Raw genomic sequence first — 17,326 nt, forward strand, 5'->3', positions numbered from 1 at the left:
TTGCATTGGAATTGGAAAGTGTGAATGAAAATGATGAAAACTCGATAGTTTTCACGTATTTAATTGTAAAGCGGAATCGGAATCGTACAGTGAGTGCAGTACGAATACGGACAAGCTTTTTGCACGGTGGGATGTGATGTGGTTATAACGTAATCTGCGCTATAAAAACGTTATTGCTTGAAATAATTTATACACGATGTAGTGTTGGATGAATCTAATTCAGATTCAGGAATTTAAATTTATCTTTGAATGGATTTGATTCTCTTTGATGAATTTGATTCTCTGATCCAAAGATTCATGCATTCTAGGCTTCTGATTTTGGTCTTTTCTAACTTCCAAAATAAGAACTTGTATACAGAGGAAATTAATTAAGCATTGCCAGCATTCCACATTCCATATCAAAAAATGAGAAGCTAAACAAACGTATAAAATCATGAATAAGTCTATCTATCAAAATTCAATTAGAAAAAAGGAGGTCGAAGTGATTCTAATTGAATCTATGAAAGTCCATGAGTTGTTGAAAATTTATAAATCTTTAGAAATTCATGAACCTTTAAGAATTATTTAATCTTTGAGGATCAATTTGGAGTGGACTCATAATTGGAATAACTCCTCTCTGAAGACTCCTCACTGAATGATTCGTCCCAAATGATTAATTAAGCTTAACATTTATATGTTGATTAAATTACTTTGTGGCACGTACTTTCGCACGCGCAGATTTTTCGGATTCTAGAAAGTAGACAAAAACACACCCTTGTACAACATATCACAAAAGAATATGTTTTATTAAGAAATTTGATATTTGAATTTTCATGTTTCTGCTGCTGCTGGCCGACTCGCTCGATCTCTGTGCGTGTGTGTTTGTGTGTAATATGTTTCTATTGTTTATGCTACAGTTATTGTATTTTGTGTTTTGTTTGTTTCTATATAATTTATACCCCTTAGCTCAATAATACAGAAGTAAACGATTAACGCAGAGCGGTTGACAGTTATGTATGTTGCTGTTTGCTGTAAACGAGCCACACTTGTGAGATACTTATGGAAAAAAAAGATCGATATAAAATCACACAATTTACTTGCTAATTTACGAGTGTTATGAATGAAACATTAATCACAAAACGTTAATCGTCGCTTACAGTTTTTGTTTTTCAATTCCAAACACATGACACAATTGTATTCCTTACCGAACCGTTAACACATCTCGAAAGTTGAATTCGGTGCAGTTAAACAAAATTCAACCAAACACACAATTCGTAAAAATGTTAAGTTTGAAGTTGTGGATATCTTTGCCTTCGCCTTTGAACTGTTCCGTTTGCCTTGTTTTACTGTTTAATTGTTAATTGCTAAGAATATCTGTATAAGTTTCTCTTCCTTTGTAAGTTTTTGTTTTCGCTTCCTAGTTAAGTGTGTACTACCGACTGCTTGCCATCTTCAGTTGAAGCTGACCGTTGTTTTCTTTGTTTTTCATTCTGCTACTCCTTCTGCCTGTAGTTGTGTGTGCGTGTGTTTGTGTGTGTGTGTGTGTATATATATATATTTATCTAATTTATATTGGCCTTTACATTCTGTTAATGGTTTTGGTTTTCCAACTGTTGCATTTCCATCTTTTTCTATTACTTTGCTGCTCTGTTTTACTTGTTCGCTATTTTCATTAATAGTTTAATCTGTTTTCTTTTCTGTTGTTATTGAAATTTTAATTGAGGAGCGCGCTCTACAACTGCCGACACAGTTATTATTATTTCCGTTTGCTTCATTCCGGTTTAAAATTTTCCATTTTATTATCCTTGGAAGGAAGAGCAACAAATGAACGTACAACGGTTTTTATTTTGCGAATGTTTCTGTGAATACTTTTGCTGATGGACTGATGGGCGCCATTTAATAAACAGTCGCTTTCTTTTTTGTTTTGTGGGTTTTTTTTATTGTTTTCTTAACGTTTGGCCTTCGCATACGCACAATATTTCTTAACTTGCTATCGATAATCGGTTTACTTTCGAGATGAGTACATCAAACATACAAGATAGTACAAGACCACAGCAGCTTATGGCGATTAGTGATCGAAAGTGCGCATGCAGTATGCAGCTTCATGCCCCATCCAGCGTTTATTCACCTTCCCTCCGTTCCATTCTCGTTCGATGCTTTCTTCGTGCAAAATGGCGCCATGGTTTAGCTCACCTTCGGTTCTAATATTTACGGGTACGTGTTTGCGTGTGTGTTATAACTATGCTAAAATGTTCAACAAACAGCAGAAAGATAAACGGTACAACTGGTACCATCTGTTCGAGCAGAGCCTGTTTAACGGAAGGAAAACGATACCAACTGCCTGTAGAGAGTTTGCCTACGGAAACGTATTGCATTACACGGTTTTAGTTACGCCTATGCGATGCTGCATGTAAATGGATTCTATTTAATGTTTTTGTGTATGTAATTCTTCTTTCGCTGATGCTTCTTTTTAAAAATGTTACTCCTACAAAACGAACAAGCTGTTTAGTTAATTCGTGTTAGTCGATGCGATCGAGGGAAAGGATAACTGATTTAATGCTGCATTTAATTCCGATGTTTGTTAAAAACTACAATATCGGGTGTTTTTGGCACTCTGCATCAGCGTAACAGAGAACTTAAAAAAAAATTATCATCTCGTTGCCAGTTTCCAAGAAAGTGCGCAAGAATATTCCATCATTGTCGATAAATTTCGCTACAAGGAACTACGAAGGAACGGGCGAAAATGGGTTTGTTTGTCTATTTTGCTTGTATTGTGTATAGATGTGTATATGCTATTTCTTCCGTTTTCCCCTTTTGATGTGTGCTATTTGTGTTTTTTGTTTTCCTCTTTCCTTTCTGCTATGTTACACCTTTATTTGATTGTGTTTGTGTTTGAGTTACTTTCCTTTTTTAATACTTTTATTTTTCTTCCGAACGATGAAACGTTTGTTTTTTTTTTGCTTCCATTTGTTTCGTTTTGTTTTTTGTTTTTCTGCAATACATTACGTCTGGCTCGCTTTCATACACTTACACACACATACAAACCGATACTTGATCATCGAGAATCGTTTTTTTTTTTTTGGAAGGGTCATACACATTTTACGAATGCCCCGATGCGATGAAACTCTGGGACCGATTAGATGCTTTTTAGGCTGCAGTCTTTCGACCTGTTGCATACGGCTGCATGCACTTCGAGGTTTATCATGTGTAATGGGGTCTGTTTTTCATTCGCCGGCCAGAATGGCGTAGCCGTGTGAGTTTCTTTATTACTTTCATTTTATATTTGATTTTGTGTTGTTCGATCACTGCTGGTGATGGGGAGCGAAAGGATGTTTCAAACTGCCAGCTACTTCACATTAAAATGTAACCCTTTGTATACCGCCGAAACATCAAACCTTTCCGTTTAAACGGTTAACAGAAATCATCCAAAACGAGTGTATCGATCGAGTCTGTTGCACTGTTGCAGCGAGTAAAGTTGTGAAAACTGTGTCATTTTGGCACTGAGAATCGTACCTCGTATGTAATGCAATTACTTAATAATCTTCACACCATCGACTAATCGTTACGTGTAAAACTCTTTTTTGTTTGCCACTAATGCTACGCTGTATGCAGTTTTGCTTGCATTTGTTTTGTTTTGTTGTGCACTCCGTTGAGTTCGAGCGTTGTGAGTGTGTGTTTATTTGTCTGTGTGAATGATAATGCTCTCGGCTAAACTGCTTAATAAATAACGCTACCGAACCCAGCACCGTCCACGAAGAAAGAGGGGAATGGGAGGGAAACCGAGGTACGGTGGCGTGGAAAACAAGGTGTCTCCATTTGGGAGGGAAGTTTAGTTTGCACAAAACACAAAAAAAACATTTTGTTTTTTTTTTCATCGCAGAAGTAAGTTGCAAATTATGGGGCCGGGACGCAAATCTTGCACTAAGATTTGGTTCCGTTGCGCTGCTTTAATTTATAATCCAAGTAGATGCAACCGATGTCGTGCGATCCTGGGACCGTGGGTGGAAGGATCAGCATTTCACCGTGCTGCTGTGTTGCCGTTGCACCGATCAGAGAACTGAGAAGTGGAATTGTTGATGGCATTGTTGTGCAGTTGTGCATTTACTGGCGATTTTTACGGACACCTAGGGAAATAGGAAACGAAAACAAAGATTAGCGGTCAAGGAATTAGTAAGCTGGCAATCATATTTGGGTTGTTAAATGAAACCAGTGTTGCATTCGAGACAACGCTGCGTGATGTCATTATGTATGGAAGCTCGTTTACAGCAATGGTGTACAAGGAAAAAAGGATACTGCGAAGTATGTAATGTAACTAGTGTACTAAGCAGTCAGTGATCCTCTAAACCTTATTATGCCTTCAGTATCTTTTATTAAACAATCAGCAGCTGTATTTTTTAACCCTTAACATTCAATGCACAAAAGAATATCACTTTCAAAGATAAATAATTAGATACTCGCGACCTTTTATAAATCTAAAAAAGCTATTAGAGCAAAAAGCTATTAGACATCAACGGTATTGTACCTTTCTTATTTTTTTTGAATTATTTATTATTAGTTTGACTTAGTTAATCAGAAAATCTGTAAAAAAACTGCTAATCAATAAGAGTGGTGCGCCGATTATATTAACGTACAATGTATGATGTATGTTTTTTTGTGCTTAAGGTATTTTTATTGATTGTTTTATTTAAGAAAAAAGAACTTATAGTTGTTTTTTTTATTAAATTTTGTGCACATTATATCTTACAAAATTAGGACGGATTTCTTCTTTCAATGATGTTGCAGGGAATACGTTAAATTTCTTTTGAACTGTCATTACTGACCTCCACTGATAATCAGATCATGAACACTCGGTTAAATGGCACCCGGATTATCGGCGTCCCACTGTACTGATAGTAAAAGATGTTACTGACGAAGTTTTTCAATGTCCAATGTTGCAACAACTGTACTGATAGTAAAAGATGTTACTGACGATGGATTTCAATGTTCAATGTTGCAACAACGTTTTGCAAATAAAATAAATATGTAAATTATTTAATTAATACCCATAATTTCTCGGAGAGTTATGATTCTTTTGGCTTAAACATTCCAATAGATATTCTCCATGGAGGTTTTTTTTTTCTTTTTTTTTTTTAGTGATTTCTGTATCTATTCCCAAACCAGTGACCAAATTTCAGTCAATGTTCGCTTTGTGCAATTTTATTCATATACCGTAGCACTAGATTTAAGAATCTTCATAATAAAAGTATGAAAATTTCCAGAAACCAAAAATATTGGAAACTCCTTACTTTTCACAGCATTCCGAAGAAAACTCTGTTAAAACGGGTTTTTTGTGTTTTTTTTTTACACTTTTTTTTACTTATTCTAGATTTAGGTACTTTCAAATAGACGCGTGAAATATTCAATTGGTAGATTTAATATAATTCAAATAGTATTTCTTCAAAAAACACCCCAAATATAACCTTTTTTAAGTTTTAAAACCTGTCTTTAATGGTAAAATTTTTAAACATTTGGCTTTGCTTGTATGCCTCGGTAGCAAGAATCGTAGACCTCTAATGGTTTTGAAAGGTTAATATCATTGACAGATTAGTATTAAGATGCCATTTGGGCTCTCCGAGTGCCAGTCTTTCGACCCAATGGTAGCCTTCTATTCAATCATGATAAGCAGATTTTCTTTTACATTTTCTGTGTAAAAGGGAGAGTTGGGATTATTAAATTGTTAATAGAAAGGTAGAGAAACCCAACAAAGAAAAAAAAATACCAAAAAGCATTTATTCACATTTTCACCAATAGTAATGAAATAGAAGCTTTGAATGGAGGGAAAACTTATCATTTGTTTATGGTACCATTTTGTTTTTCTCTTTGGTTTGGCACATTTCCGACTAAAGACCGTCTAATTTGGGTATTATGTGAATTCTTTATCCAATTTCAGTTCCCAACAAGAATAAACAAGTTAAAACATCCTTATTTTAATTTTCAGAAATGTCTAATGGAAGGTTCAGGGTTTATGGTTATGTATGGCTCGAAATCAATGATTGCTATTTTACAAATGTTTTACATAATTATCAGCAAAACCACACAGTAACTCGTGGATAATGCACACCCTTTTGTATTGAATTTATGATCTAAATGAACAAGCTTAAAGTGTAAACTGCTTCATCAAAAAGCATATTATGCTGGTGCGAAACATACGGTGCTTAAGTGCAAGGGTGAAACGCTTGTTTGTTTTTACTTCCGCAGCACTACTGAATGTTCTTTCTTCTTCATTTTCTGGTGGGTGATGGGTAACAAAGTGCTTTGGTAGGGAAGGTAGTTATTTTTTCGCTTCCATTTCTCTAATACACCAGACAAAACCACACCACACTAAAACACGCCCGGCAGCAGCTGTGTGTGCGAGGGCATTAAATTTACGGCTGTTGCGGGCGCCATATTCTCACCGGTCGGAAGCATGTTATTCGCCGTATGGTATCGTTGTACAGAAAGTAACATAACCACGGCCGCTAAGAGACGCTAAGATACACGAATCCCCGCGGTTGGGCAGAACCGGGATGAACCGGCACAGGTGACCAAACCAAAAGATCGAAAGGTTGGCTGGAAGCTATCGCTAGAACTAGGATGCGTTGAGCTGCTTCTGCTTGTTGTGCAGCTTTAGGAACCGTTTAAGCTTTCGCACTGTGGAACCATTTGATGTATGCCCGCAGAGCGGAGGTTGGAACGGTGGAAAAAGGGGGAGCAAAGTGGTGGAAAAAAAGAATGATAAGATTAAAGAGCAAAGCTCTGGAGCGTAATGGCCGTACGCCGTTTATTTTTATATGAAACACAACTAAAAACGGAGTGGATAAAAAGCCGGATATGGTTGTTTTGTTTGTTTGGGTGCTCCAGTACGGTACAGTGTTTCTTCCCCGGAGGTCGACCGAAACCATTTTTCATTTTCCCCCCCCAAAACCTGCAAATGAAGGGACTGTGGAAGCGTGTGGAACATTTACCTTTCTCCTTCTTCTCAGCCTTCGGTGGTTTGTTCTGTTTGTCTTTGGACTTGCCCTGGTTGCAGTTTTTGTTGACCACTCTCGTCGTCTGGCAGGTGGTATCGCTCGACTGCTTCAGGCTGTCCGTGCGGGACATCTGTCCGTTGGTGTCGCAATCGGACCAGGCACCCTTGTCGTAACGGCAGGCTGCAGAAATGATCATAATAAAAATGGTGAATTATCCGGCACATTAAAGTTAGGCGTAGATCGGATAAGATCATTGTCATCAGGGAAAGCCGAATGAGATCTGGTGTGCTTCGGGACGGAAAACGGTTGCTCGAGTGTGCTTTCCTCTCACTCGCTTGTCACGGTAAATAGCCGAAGGATTAAAGCGTGATTTAAGCGCGTGACCCTTTTATACATATTTTTTGTATAATAAATGTAAAACACATGCTGCTTTTATTATACCGCCCTTCCAACTCACCTTTTTTGCATTTCTTCTCAATGGTACGGGTCTGGACGCAGGACGATTCGCCCTTTTTCAGTGAAAGGGTTCGGGAACGTTTGTTGGTGGTAGCGTCACACTCGGTCCACGGTCCCTTGGTGTAGCGGCACTGGGAGTCTACCGTGGGGAAGGAGGGCCAGCACAACATGTCGATCGTGTTTGTGTTTGTGTTAGCATGGTGGGATAAAATGGGATCCATGGCGATATGGCAGGTGAAAAAGAGCGAATAAAGAATACGAGAAGGAAAACAGGTCAGAAATTAATGTTAATGCATTATTGGTAGCACACCTTTGCAAGATGGCCAATTACCGTTGTCACTATAAATGTTTATTAGTTGTTAACTGTTTACTTTCATTAGTGTGACAAATGCAATACTACGCAGAAAAAGAATTATTACACTAGATGTATGTGAAAGGCAAACTAATTGAATGCACTGTATTTAAAAACACACTCACTCACACAAATTATATGGAAAACTCACCTACAAATACGAATAACCACTCAATGCTTCATTTTATGTCGAACGTATTATGGTTTATGAGAAAGGTAAATAACTTACAGATACAATTCATATTGAATTGTGCTTTAGTTTTTGTACGTCAATTGCATTTTGATTGATTCCGTATCAAAAATGCAAACGAATATTTTATTCGAAGCACATCAGTGCGTCACCCACATTGGGTGACGCGGGCTTCGGGAAATATTTTCCGTCACCCATATATTGGTGACATGTTAAGCAAAATTTTAATGATATAATTATCTTTAATTATTTGTTGTTATTTTTTCTTAAAATTTAAATTTAAGTTGATAGGATGTATGTAAAGAAAATCTATTCCTAATGATTATTAATTCAGTATCGTGTATTTTTGGCACATTTCAATGATGTAATAAATTTTTAGCGATATTCTGCTGCAGGTCAAATGCTTTTTACTTTTGGCAATGTTTGGCATTGGAATGTATAAATAATTGAAACTTTGTACGCAATTTGCGTTACAAATTTTTGTCGCAATGTTTATTCATGTCCTAATCTAATCCAATCGCTTCGTCCCTTGATACTGCATCTAAACGAAGAGACAGTGAAATTTCCCATCACTTCTGAATGCATTGCTGTAAAGAGGAGGAGTAAAAATTTCTGCCCGTAATGAATTCAGCTGCATGCATGCAACACAAATAAAGCATCACCTGTACCGGCTAGCGATCGGTACGAAAGCGCCTGAAGCAATATGCCATTTGTAGTACATTTTATGAATTATTTGCACATTGTAAGGCAAAAACCTCGTCCGACGACCGACTGCAACGGACAGAGTGCCGGACAAATGGGTCGCCATTTTGTGCAAATCAAAAGACTCGACCACGGGGTTCGGAACGTGCCGTTTGCCGCTGCTGGGGGACATGAAAAATGAAAATGGTAATCATGGCGGTGCAGCAGGACGATTTGCGAAAGCAATTTTCATCCCACAATGGATGCATCGTGTTGCAGCGAGCCGGGCGCTTTTAGTGTTTCGCTCATTCGAGGATCTGCTCGGGTAGCTGTTATACACACATAGCTGACCGTGGCAAAAGAAGACGAGATCGGGGGTAGGATATTGTTGCAGCATGCTGCATATTTCTGCTCACAAACACAAATGACCATTACAAACACTCGCACGCACACGTCAGACAAGGAAGGACAAAGAGGTCGGTAATGTTTGTGAGGTAAACTTAATTTTGATTAAATTCATTCCAGAAGGTTGCCCTTTTTGGAATGGAATTCGAGGGGGGGGGGGGATGCACTAGGAGAATATGGTTTGTGTGTTCTAGTACCGCAAAACACAAACGTACATAGCGGCACGCCAAACAAAGCACGAGAGCGCATCATCACCGTTTCGTTGCCGGTACTGTATGGACAATTGGTTGAGGTTAGGGCATCGACGTCCAAACTAGCTGATTCTTGGTATCCTGTGCCGCGGCATTAGCGTCCGAATGGCGTGCGTCTAATTAGTGTCAGATCTTTGTACGTGTGCGTGGACGTTCAGTCCTTCCACAATCGATCGACAGCCTTCGCCCCGGTCGGTGAATGCGTACGAGCTTTGCGGATCAACCGAAAACTGTGGTTTTCCCCTTGTCCGGGTTCGCTTGTTCAGCTGTTTGACTACACTGATCTACCGCATCGGGTCTTAGGTTGGTCGTTTGCCGAATGTCCTACCATCTCGCGGTCGAACTCCTCTCCTCGGCTTTTGTCGAGGTTGTTGCGTCCGCTGTCGCATTAGTAGGTAATAAATTAACACGAAAACATGGGTCCACTTCAAACATTGAATTTCACACACACACGCACAGGCTTGGTAATAAATTAACTTCGTAGAAGTGTAAATTAAGGCAAACGCTTAAAGCGGGCTTGAAAATACAGAACAAATTATTGATTTCGGTACAATTAGTGTACAGCTAGGACGATGTACACAAACCTAGTAGTTGCATCAGAAATTTTAGTACAAATTCCGTATGTTCTAAAAATATTAGTTCACATTGATTTGGATAATTGGGCATTTCGCAAGTACTAAAATCTGTTAGAAGCTGAAGGATTCGTACAATTTAATGTTGTTGAGTTTGGGTCGATTTAATTCAGTGTAATGAGAATGAGAGTAATTCTTCTTGTCTATTTTAAACACAGCTATCTTTTTTATGATGATGATAATACGTTCGACACGCCTGAAGCCTCCTACTGTCATGTTTAATTGTGAAAAAAATATTATGTGCAAATGAGATGATACTGATGCATTAAACCAAACAAAAACAGAAGCCAAATAGAAACGTTGAAGGACTATCGCTAGTTGAATCACTCCCAAGCGATGGTTAGTAGATTAGGGTTTCACTCCAGATTAGTAAGCACGGCACCGTAAGCCCCCATTCCATCAATTCCACGTTAGTTTGGTTAGTTAAGCGATCACTCCGCAGCACAGAACGATCTCGGACACAAAATGCACTTACTCGCTGCCGGCTCGGTTCTGGTCGCGTCGGTCGGTTTCACCTTTTTCTGGCCTTTGCGGCTTCCTGTACCGAGCTGCTGTTCCTGTTTCTGTTGCTGCTGCTGCTGCTGCTGCTGTTGCTGCTCTTGATGGCGCTGGTGCGAGCTGTAAGGGGAAAGTTTCTCTTTCTTGTGGTTCTTCTTACCGGCGGCCGCGCTGCCTCCGTTCTTGGTGCCACGCTCGTTACGGATCAGCACCTCCCGGTCGTCCTCCTGCCAGATCTCCTTCAGCCCATTATCGTTGACCGGCTGGGCGGCTTCGGCGGCGGCGACCGATTTCTTGGGATCGTGCGTGCCACTGCTGGATGCGGCCGGCGTACAGTACGTTTGGGTCGGGAAGGTTGTCAGCGACACCACGGCCAGAAATGATATTACCAGAATGTTCATCTGGAGGAAAAGAAATGCAGAAGAGAGAAAAGAAACATTGGATTTTAATATAAATTTGCTTAAAATTCACATCCACCAAAAGTTGCTTTCATTTAAAGCAAACTTTGTGAGTCACTCTGGCATTCATATCTAATGGTTTTAGTACAAAAATAAACTGTTCTAAATATCAACTTGGAACGTGCTTCAGAGACAATTTCACCGGTGGGTCAGCTAAATATTGGCACAAACTTTCCTGTTGTGCTCCGGTAAAAGCGGATTGTTTGAAAATGGTGCGTCCTTGCATGACATTAGAGGCTACGTAACTAACCATCGTAAGCATGATGGAAGATTTTGCGCGATGAGCCTACTCGGGCTGTGCCCAGTACCGTTTCTGATCTAATTTCCCACCAGACCAGCGGGGAATCGAAAGTCCCCGACCCTGCTCGAATCAACTTTATGCGTTACCGAGCAACAGCCTACGACTATGGCAATGAGATGATCTGATACGGCGCTAGCGTAGCAACCACATCCATTCATCTTCAACGTCTGCTGACCGGTGTGAGTTGCAAAACGTGTCCTTTCCATCCCATAACCCATCTCCCAGCGGATGGATGAAAGGATAGCTTATGAGCGATGATGGTAGGCTAGGCGCATGATGGATGAAGAACGCACGAATGAATGGCGCTGGTCCGCCAAACCGGTAGCAGCGTTCGATCCCAGCGCTGGTACAGCCTTGAACGTGCCGCTTAAGTCCGGACGCAAAGAATACGCACCGTACCACTGCCAAACAGCGCTGGGGGACGGTTGTAATAATAAATTCTAATTATTTTTCCAGTCACCTTTGTGCCCGCACTTCTCGGTTGGGTGCTGGAACAAAACGTTCTCTGGTTGCATGTCTGTGTCCGGCCTGTCCGGGGGTGTCCCGTGAACCGGATGGCTACTGTTATACTGTTTATTAGCAGTTTCGCTTTTCGTGCCTTTCGCCTACTGTGCACTGACCGATCTTTCGCTCTGGATGGATGTAATTTCCGTCCGCGTTCCAGTGTACGGCACAAGGGCAGAGGAAGGTTGATAAGTTCTTGAAGCTGGGCTAGTGAATAATTAAAACTGATTGCCTACATCGTCCACTCGTATGTCCAGTGGGAAGTTACTCTAGCGATTCGTCCTTCTCTTTCACCTTATCTCTTTTATGTTTATTCGGTACAACGGCAACTCAAGTTCGTTGTGGAGGAAACTTACAATGACGCAACTAGCCCCGTTACACGGTTACATCGATCACTGAGTGGATGTATAAGCGTGGTAGTAACCTCCCAGTCACCGCAACAAAGTAGATAAAAGGATATTAATAAAATACGCTAACTTTTCCTTCCAATACATCTCTCTCTCTCTCCCTTCTCCCAAGACGTGGATAACAGGCAATCAGGGTGTATGTGTTGCCACACTCTAAAGTATTTTGCGCCACATTGTGTTTCGTTAGCGTGCGGTAACCCTCGGGCGGGAAATGTCAATTAAATTTTAATTCTCCGCTGCATTGTACGCTAACCCGTACCAGGATACGGAATGTAAGGAATTTTTGCATTACCGAGGTGCAAATTTTTTGCAGCAATTTTTTTTTCTTCTCGCAACTACGATGCCTTTCAGTAATGAATAAGCTTTGCAAACGCTGGTCGATATCGATCGAACGGTATGGTTGTGTTTGTGCCACTTCATGGCGTATAACCGTTTCACACGATCAAGTGGTCGAATTTTTATTACCATCTAGCGAGAACGAAATCGAAAAAGTAATTTACAATACTCAACATCGTCATGGTAGGACGTGGAAAAGGTACTACGGAGATTTTATTTGGCGGGCTTTAGGTTTTGTTCGTACAGCGTCAGTAAACCTTCCGGCCTGTGTTTACCTACTGGCGTAATTCAAGTTCGCGCTGATGGATTTATTTGATTCCGAGTATTTTGGTTGCCGAGTGCGGGTGCTGGTTCAATTTTAAAAATCATAACAAACCCTAAAAGCACAAACAGCAGCTGTGAGCTTTGATGAACTCATTCAAGGAAGGTTTATGGTACGGGTGATGCAGAAAACAAACTGTGAAATTTGAGCTACTTCAAATGATGTGCTTTATAAATTTAACTTATTTTTTTATTACGAAGTTTTGAACTTCAATTGAAATCAATAAGGTTGGTAATTGTTATCACAATAAATAGTAAAGGTATCATATTTAATATAAATTTTTGCACTATGTAAAAAATAAATAAAAATAAGTTACAGTAAAAAATATAGAAAAGAAACGTTGTTTTACAGCTGTGTTTTACAGTTACTGTGATTTAAAATGGAAAACAGCAACCAATCCCGAACGTGCTGGCCTTGGTCACGCTTTCAGGGGTTTTTCCTATTCCGATGGACGACGCAAATGGTAAATAATACCGTTGGAAGTAGTTCACGGGAGTTGAGAAAAACCAGAGCATTAAAGTATTTGCCTTGGTGCGCTTGCACCGAGGTGGAGCCGTGCGGAATCGGCACACAGATAAAAAGAAGAGATGTGTTTTATAATAAATGGTGGCCACCGATACCGGTGGGTGGTTGTCGATGTAGATGGTACCGAAGGGCGAAGAATAATTGCTTTTCTTATGCAAACGGTTGTGTGTATCTTTCATTGGCATGCTAAGCCTCGCAGTAGGGGATGGTATTCTGCTTTGCAGGATTTGTGATGTTGTGTAACGTTTCCAAAGCATTTATTTGGAGTACGGCATGGTAGTATATATTTAATTCTGTCTCCATTTAATCGATACCAAATTGTGCATCTTATAAATTTTATATAACTTATTATATTAGTTGTAAATACATGTTACTGTGTGCTGTTGGTTATTTGATTCTTGTCTTTCAGAACCCCTGTTAAATTATTCGTAACGTATTATAAGTAACATCTTCATTCATTAGTATCATTGAATTCCTGATTGGTTGCAAGGTCCGCTTCGCGCCTTTTGCGCTCATCTCAATGTTTACTCACGTCAAATTAAACTCTGACAAACTTAATTTATAGCAACGATTCCAACAAGTTCCCCACACGTACCCAGATAGGGAATGAGCTCCAAATCAAGCAGCAAATAAAGTTGCTTCATCTAATCAAGCGGAGCAAATCGTAGAAACCAATTTTACGACCACGTAACTCTCTGGATTTATCATCATCACTACTGCCATCTATGACTAAAAGCTAGCATTAAGCCACGATCGACCATGACCCATGGTAGTTCGTTTCGCGTCTATCTGTCTTCAATGCGGTCGTTCGGTCGGCGGCATTCGGTCAGTCAGACTGCGCGTACACACACACACACACACACACACACACACACACACACACACGCAAACAAGGAGTCAAATCCGGTTGTAGAGACATCACTCGGTCACGTCCTTAATTAAATTTCAACAGGCGCCACTCGGGCAGGCGTACGGTAATCGACTCGCCGGTATGGGCTGGACAAACGTTGCCTCCCTTTCCCAGTGTTAGGTACATGATTTGTTCCGACTCGTTAGCTATCATGATAATCACCACTTGCAATCGTGATTATTTGTGTGCTGTCGATCGTTCACGTTTGCAGCCCATCCTATCTATCACGGAAGTGGTGCAGTATTCGATAAATGCACTCCGTCCTTTCACTGAAGGACCTGGATGTCCGCTTTTTCCGTTCGATCTGTTTTTTTTTTCTATTGTCGAACCATTTGCCTAATTGATTTGTGTAAATTTTGAATGTAAAGCCACGGGGCCACGAGCGATGAGGATTCCCTCAAAACTCTAAACATTGAGTGACTTGAGTTTTGAGGGAAACCTGGCTCATCTACAAAAGTCTCAAAAATTTTTGAGACTTTTTTGACAGATTCGGCCAGTCAGCAGCTCAAAATGTAAACAAAACCTATTGTATCTGCCGATGGTATGGCGAAAGAATAATGGTTTATTTTTTTATACGAGTACACTTTTTGCGTACTATTATGAATGTAACTACATTCTGCACAATTACGCATTGTTTTATGCGTAATTATGATCGTACAAGCACAATGTTTTGGCGTACGGTATGATGTTTTTATGTCTCCGCAACGTACTTTTTGGAACAATGTGTGACAAAAGTTGTGAACATGTTTTATAATTGAATTGATACTTTTCAACTGCAATATGATTGATGGATTAAGCTCCTGTAATTAAGAAAATGATGATTTAGTTTTTAATCAACAAACCACAATTTTTTTGACCATATTTTCCATAAAATTGAAACAAAAATACGGTAGAAACAAAAAATAAAAATACATGAAAACATTTTACTCGTCACACACTGTATGTTGTCAACGTCAAATCCAGTAAGGTCACCACTGTACTGAAATTGAGGGAATCCTCAAGAGGCAACGGAGACTTTGGTTTTGAGTGACTTTTTGAGGTAAATGAGTGACTGAGGAGGTTTGAGACGCAGTCTCAACGCTCGTGGCCCCGCAGCTTAACATCAGTGCGCAGCCAGTTACTTGGTGTGACCGACTGGGCGTCTCCATCGATCGTTGGGGAACTGAAACTCGTAATATTTTTCTTTATATTTTATTTGAAATAACTATTTTCCATTATGATTCGTTCATATAAATCTTCAATTCTTTATGCCGATTATTAATTAGTGGAATATATTTTATGACAGTAAACTACTTCCCAAAAGTGGTGGAACTGTACAACTTTCATGAAACAGTTTTTGGTCTAAAAACTATTTACTTATCTGCTCTTTTTCAGTAGCACATATTCTCATAAATAAAACAAAACTAGTTTTATACAGTTTATTACTAAGCGGAAAATATTTTCTCAACATTCTGCACTTTGACAGATAATTTAAAAGTATCAGAAATCACCGATTCCGGTCTGTTGCTACTGGTCAAACGATAAGAAAGGTCCCCAGACACGGTATACCTAACCTCCGGGACCGGAAGCATTTAATTAATAAAGCCCCTATAAATCATAGCACTTTTTGCACTTCACAGCCCTGCACGGTCGATAATGTTCCAATGGTATGAAGCTTGTTGCAGACGGTCACGGTCCTATGATAGCGAGACCTATGGACCTATCCTACCGGTTCCGGTCGAGTGTGAGTGAAAAAAGGGTCCAAAAATTCGGTCACAAAAATCTAGACCCTTACATTATATACCGTTTACTTCTTGGTAGAGATTTTTTGGCTGAAATGAATTTCCGTGCCGTTTTGGTACGTTTTGGTGGTTTGGAAGGATGAAAACCGTTCGTTTGGTGTTCCCATGACCACCTTTCAAAGGTTTTCCTCGGTTTCAACGTCCACATCCGTTAAACCTGAAATGAAAGAATCGTCTAAGCAAGACGATAACCTCTCAGAAGGGATTGTGGAGAAAAAAATGCGAATGGAACAGGGCACACGATGAGAAGGATAAAACTTGCAGAAGAAACCTTGGGTGGGTTCTTATCCGTTTCCGGTCGAACGAACGATGGTACGAAGGTGCTCGCGTATTTCTGGCCCATTCCCAGTTCATTGGTCGCTGGGTGAATTGAAAATCCGTTCGGTTTTCAGCTACCATAAAATGAAAGTTGTAAAAAAATTGAAAGGTCAAAACCGAAACGCCGCAGGTTATCGTAAGGGAGAACCTGGGGTGACACATACCGGTCCGTATAAATTGGGATGGCTGCAAGGGCTAGCTCCTGTAACTTGGTATAGATAACCAGTATTCGTTTTAACGCCAGCAAGTTTAAAAGGCTATAGGAAGAATTGCGCACAGATTTATGCACCATAAACGGTTCCACATAAGAGGGCTTTCGACTATGGTTGCAAATAGAACGACCATTGAATCCAGCGAAACGGACGCATTGAGAATGAATTCCAACGATTAAGGCATACGCCATGGCATGGCCAGTAAAAGAAAAAGATCAGGTTTGACTTCAACTGGGCACTGTTTTTTCCGTCTGCTAAATATTAATGTTCCCCAACAAATGGAAACGAATCGAAAAATGTCATCCTAATGGAGGCGCCTGGTGCGCTACGGATGAAAAATATATTTCATCCAGCTTAGGTGGTGCATCTATGCGAGAGAAATGCAGTTTTGATAACGCGTACCTTTATGAAAAGAAAGAGTAATGGCCATCGTATTAGAAAGTTTGTACGCTGGTGAGACGTCCGGTACGCTTTACCTTGACCGGATGGCCCGAAAGACGTGACTGAACTAGATATTACCATTTTGTTCAAACAGTTCAAATAGGAAAATACTGTCACGTTGCAGGCTGCACTTCTGGAGATAAAATATCGGCCAAGGGAGAAGTTTTTTGGCGTTTGTAGCAAAAAGTAACATCGTTCTTTTTTCGCTTTTTGTACAAATTCTGTACGTGGTTGAGCATATGTTGAGAGGCAAACAAAATCAAGCATAAAACTGGACAACGATTTATTACGGTCTGCGAAACATTTATTTAAATTGTTATAAAACACAAAACTTGAAATCGCCTCATCACGACTTCATGGTATTTTCTGCATTTGGCT

At 39.9% G+C, this 17,326-nt stretch overlaps 1 protein-coding gene across 1 annotated transcript; it reads right to left on the bottom strand.

Moving 5' to 3' along the window:
• Positions 1 to 4,065: 4,065 nt before the first annotated feature.
• On the bottom strand, positions 4,066 to 10,834 carry LOC128710749 (protein naked cuticle-like). The gene is made up of 4 exons (XM_053805604.1): positions 10,411 to 10,834; positions 7,426 to 7,563; positions 6,963 to 7,148; positions 4,066 to 4,103 (listed from the first exon to the last, which is right to left on the bottom strand). The coding sequence occupies exons 1-4, from the start codon at positions 10,832 to 10,834 to the stop codon at positions 4,081 to 4,083; spliced, it is 771 nt and encodes a 256-aa protein (XP_053661579.1). The 3' UTR covers positions 4,066 to 4,080.
• Between the last annotated feature and the right edge of the window lie 6,492 nt (positions 10,835 to 17,326).

Source organism: Anopheles marshallii, chromosome 3, assembly GCF_943734725.1.
Source record: "Anopheles marshallii chromosome 3, idAnoMarsDA_429_01, whole genome shotgun sequence".
Classification (NCBI taxonomy): domain Eukaryota; kingdom Metazoa; phylum Arthropoda; class Insecta; order Diptera; family Culicidae; genus Anopheles; species Anopheles marshallii.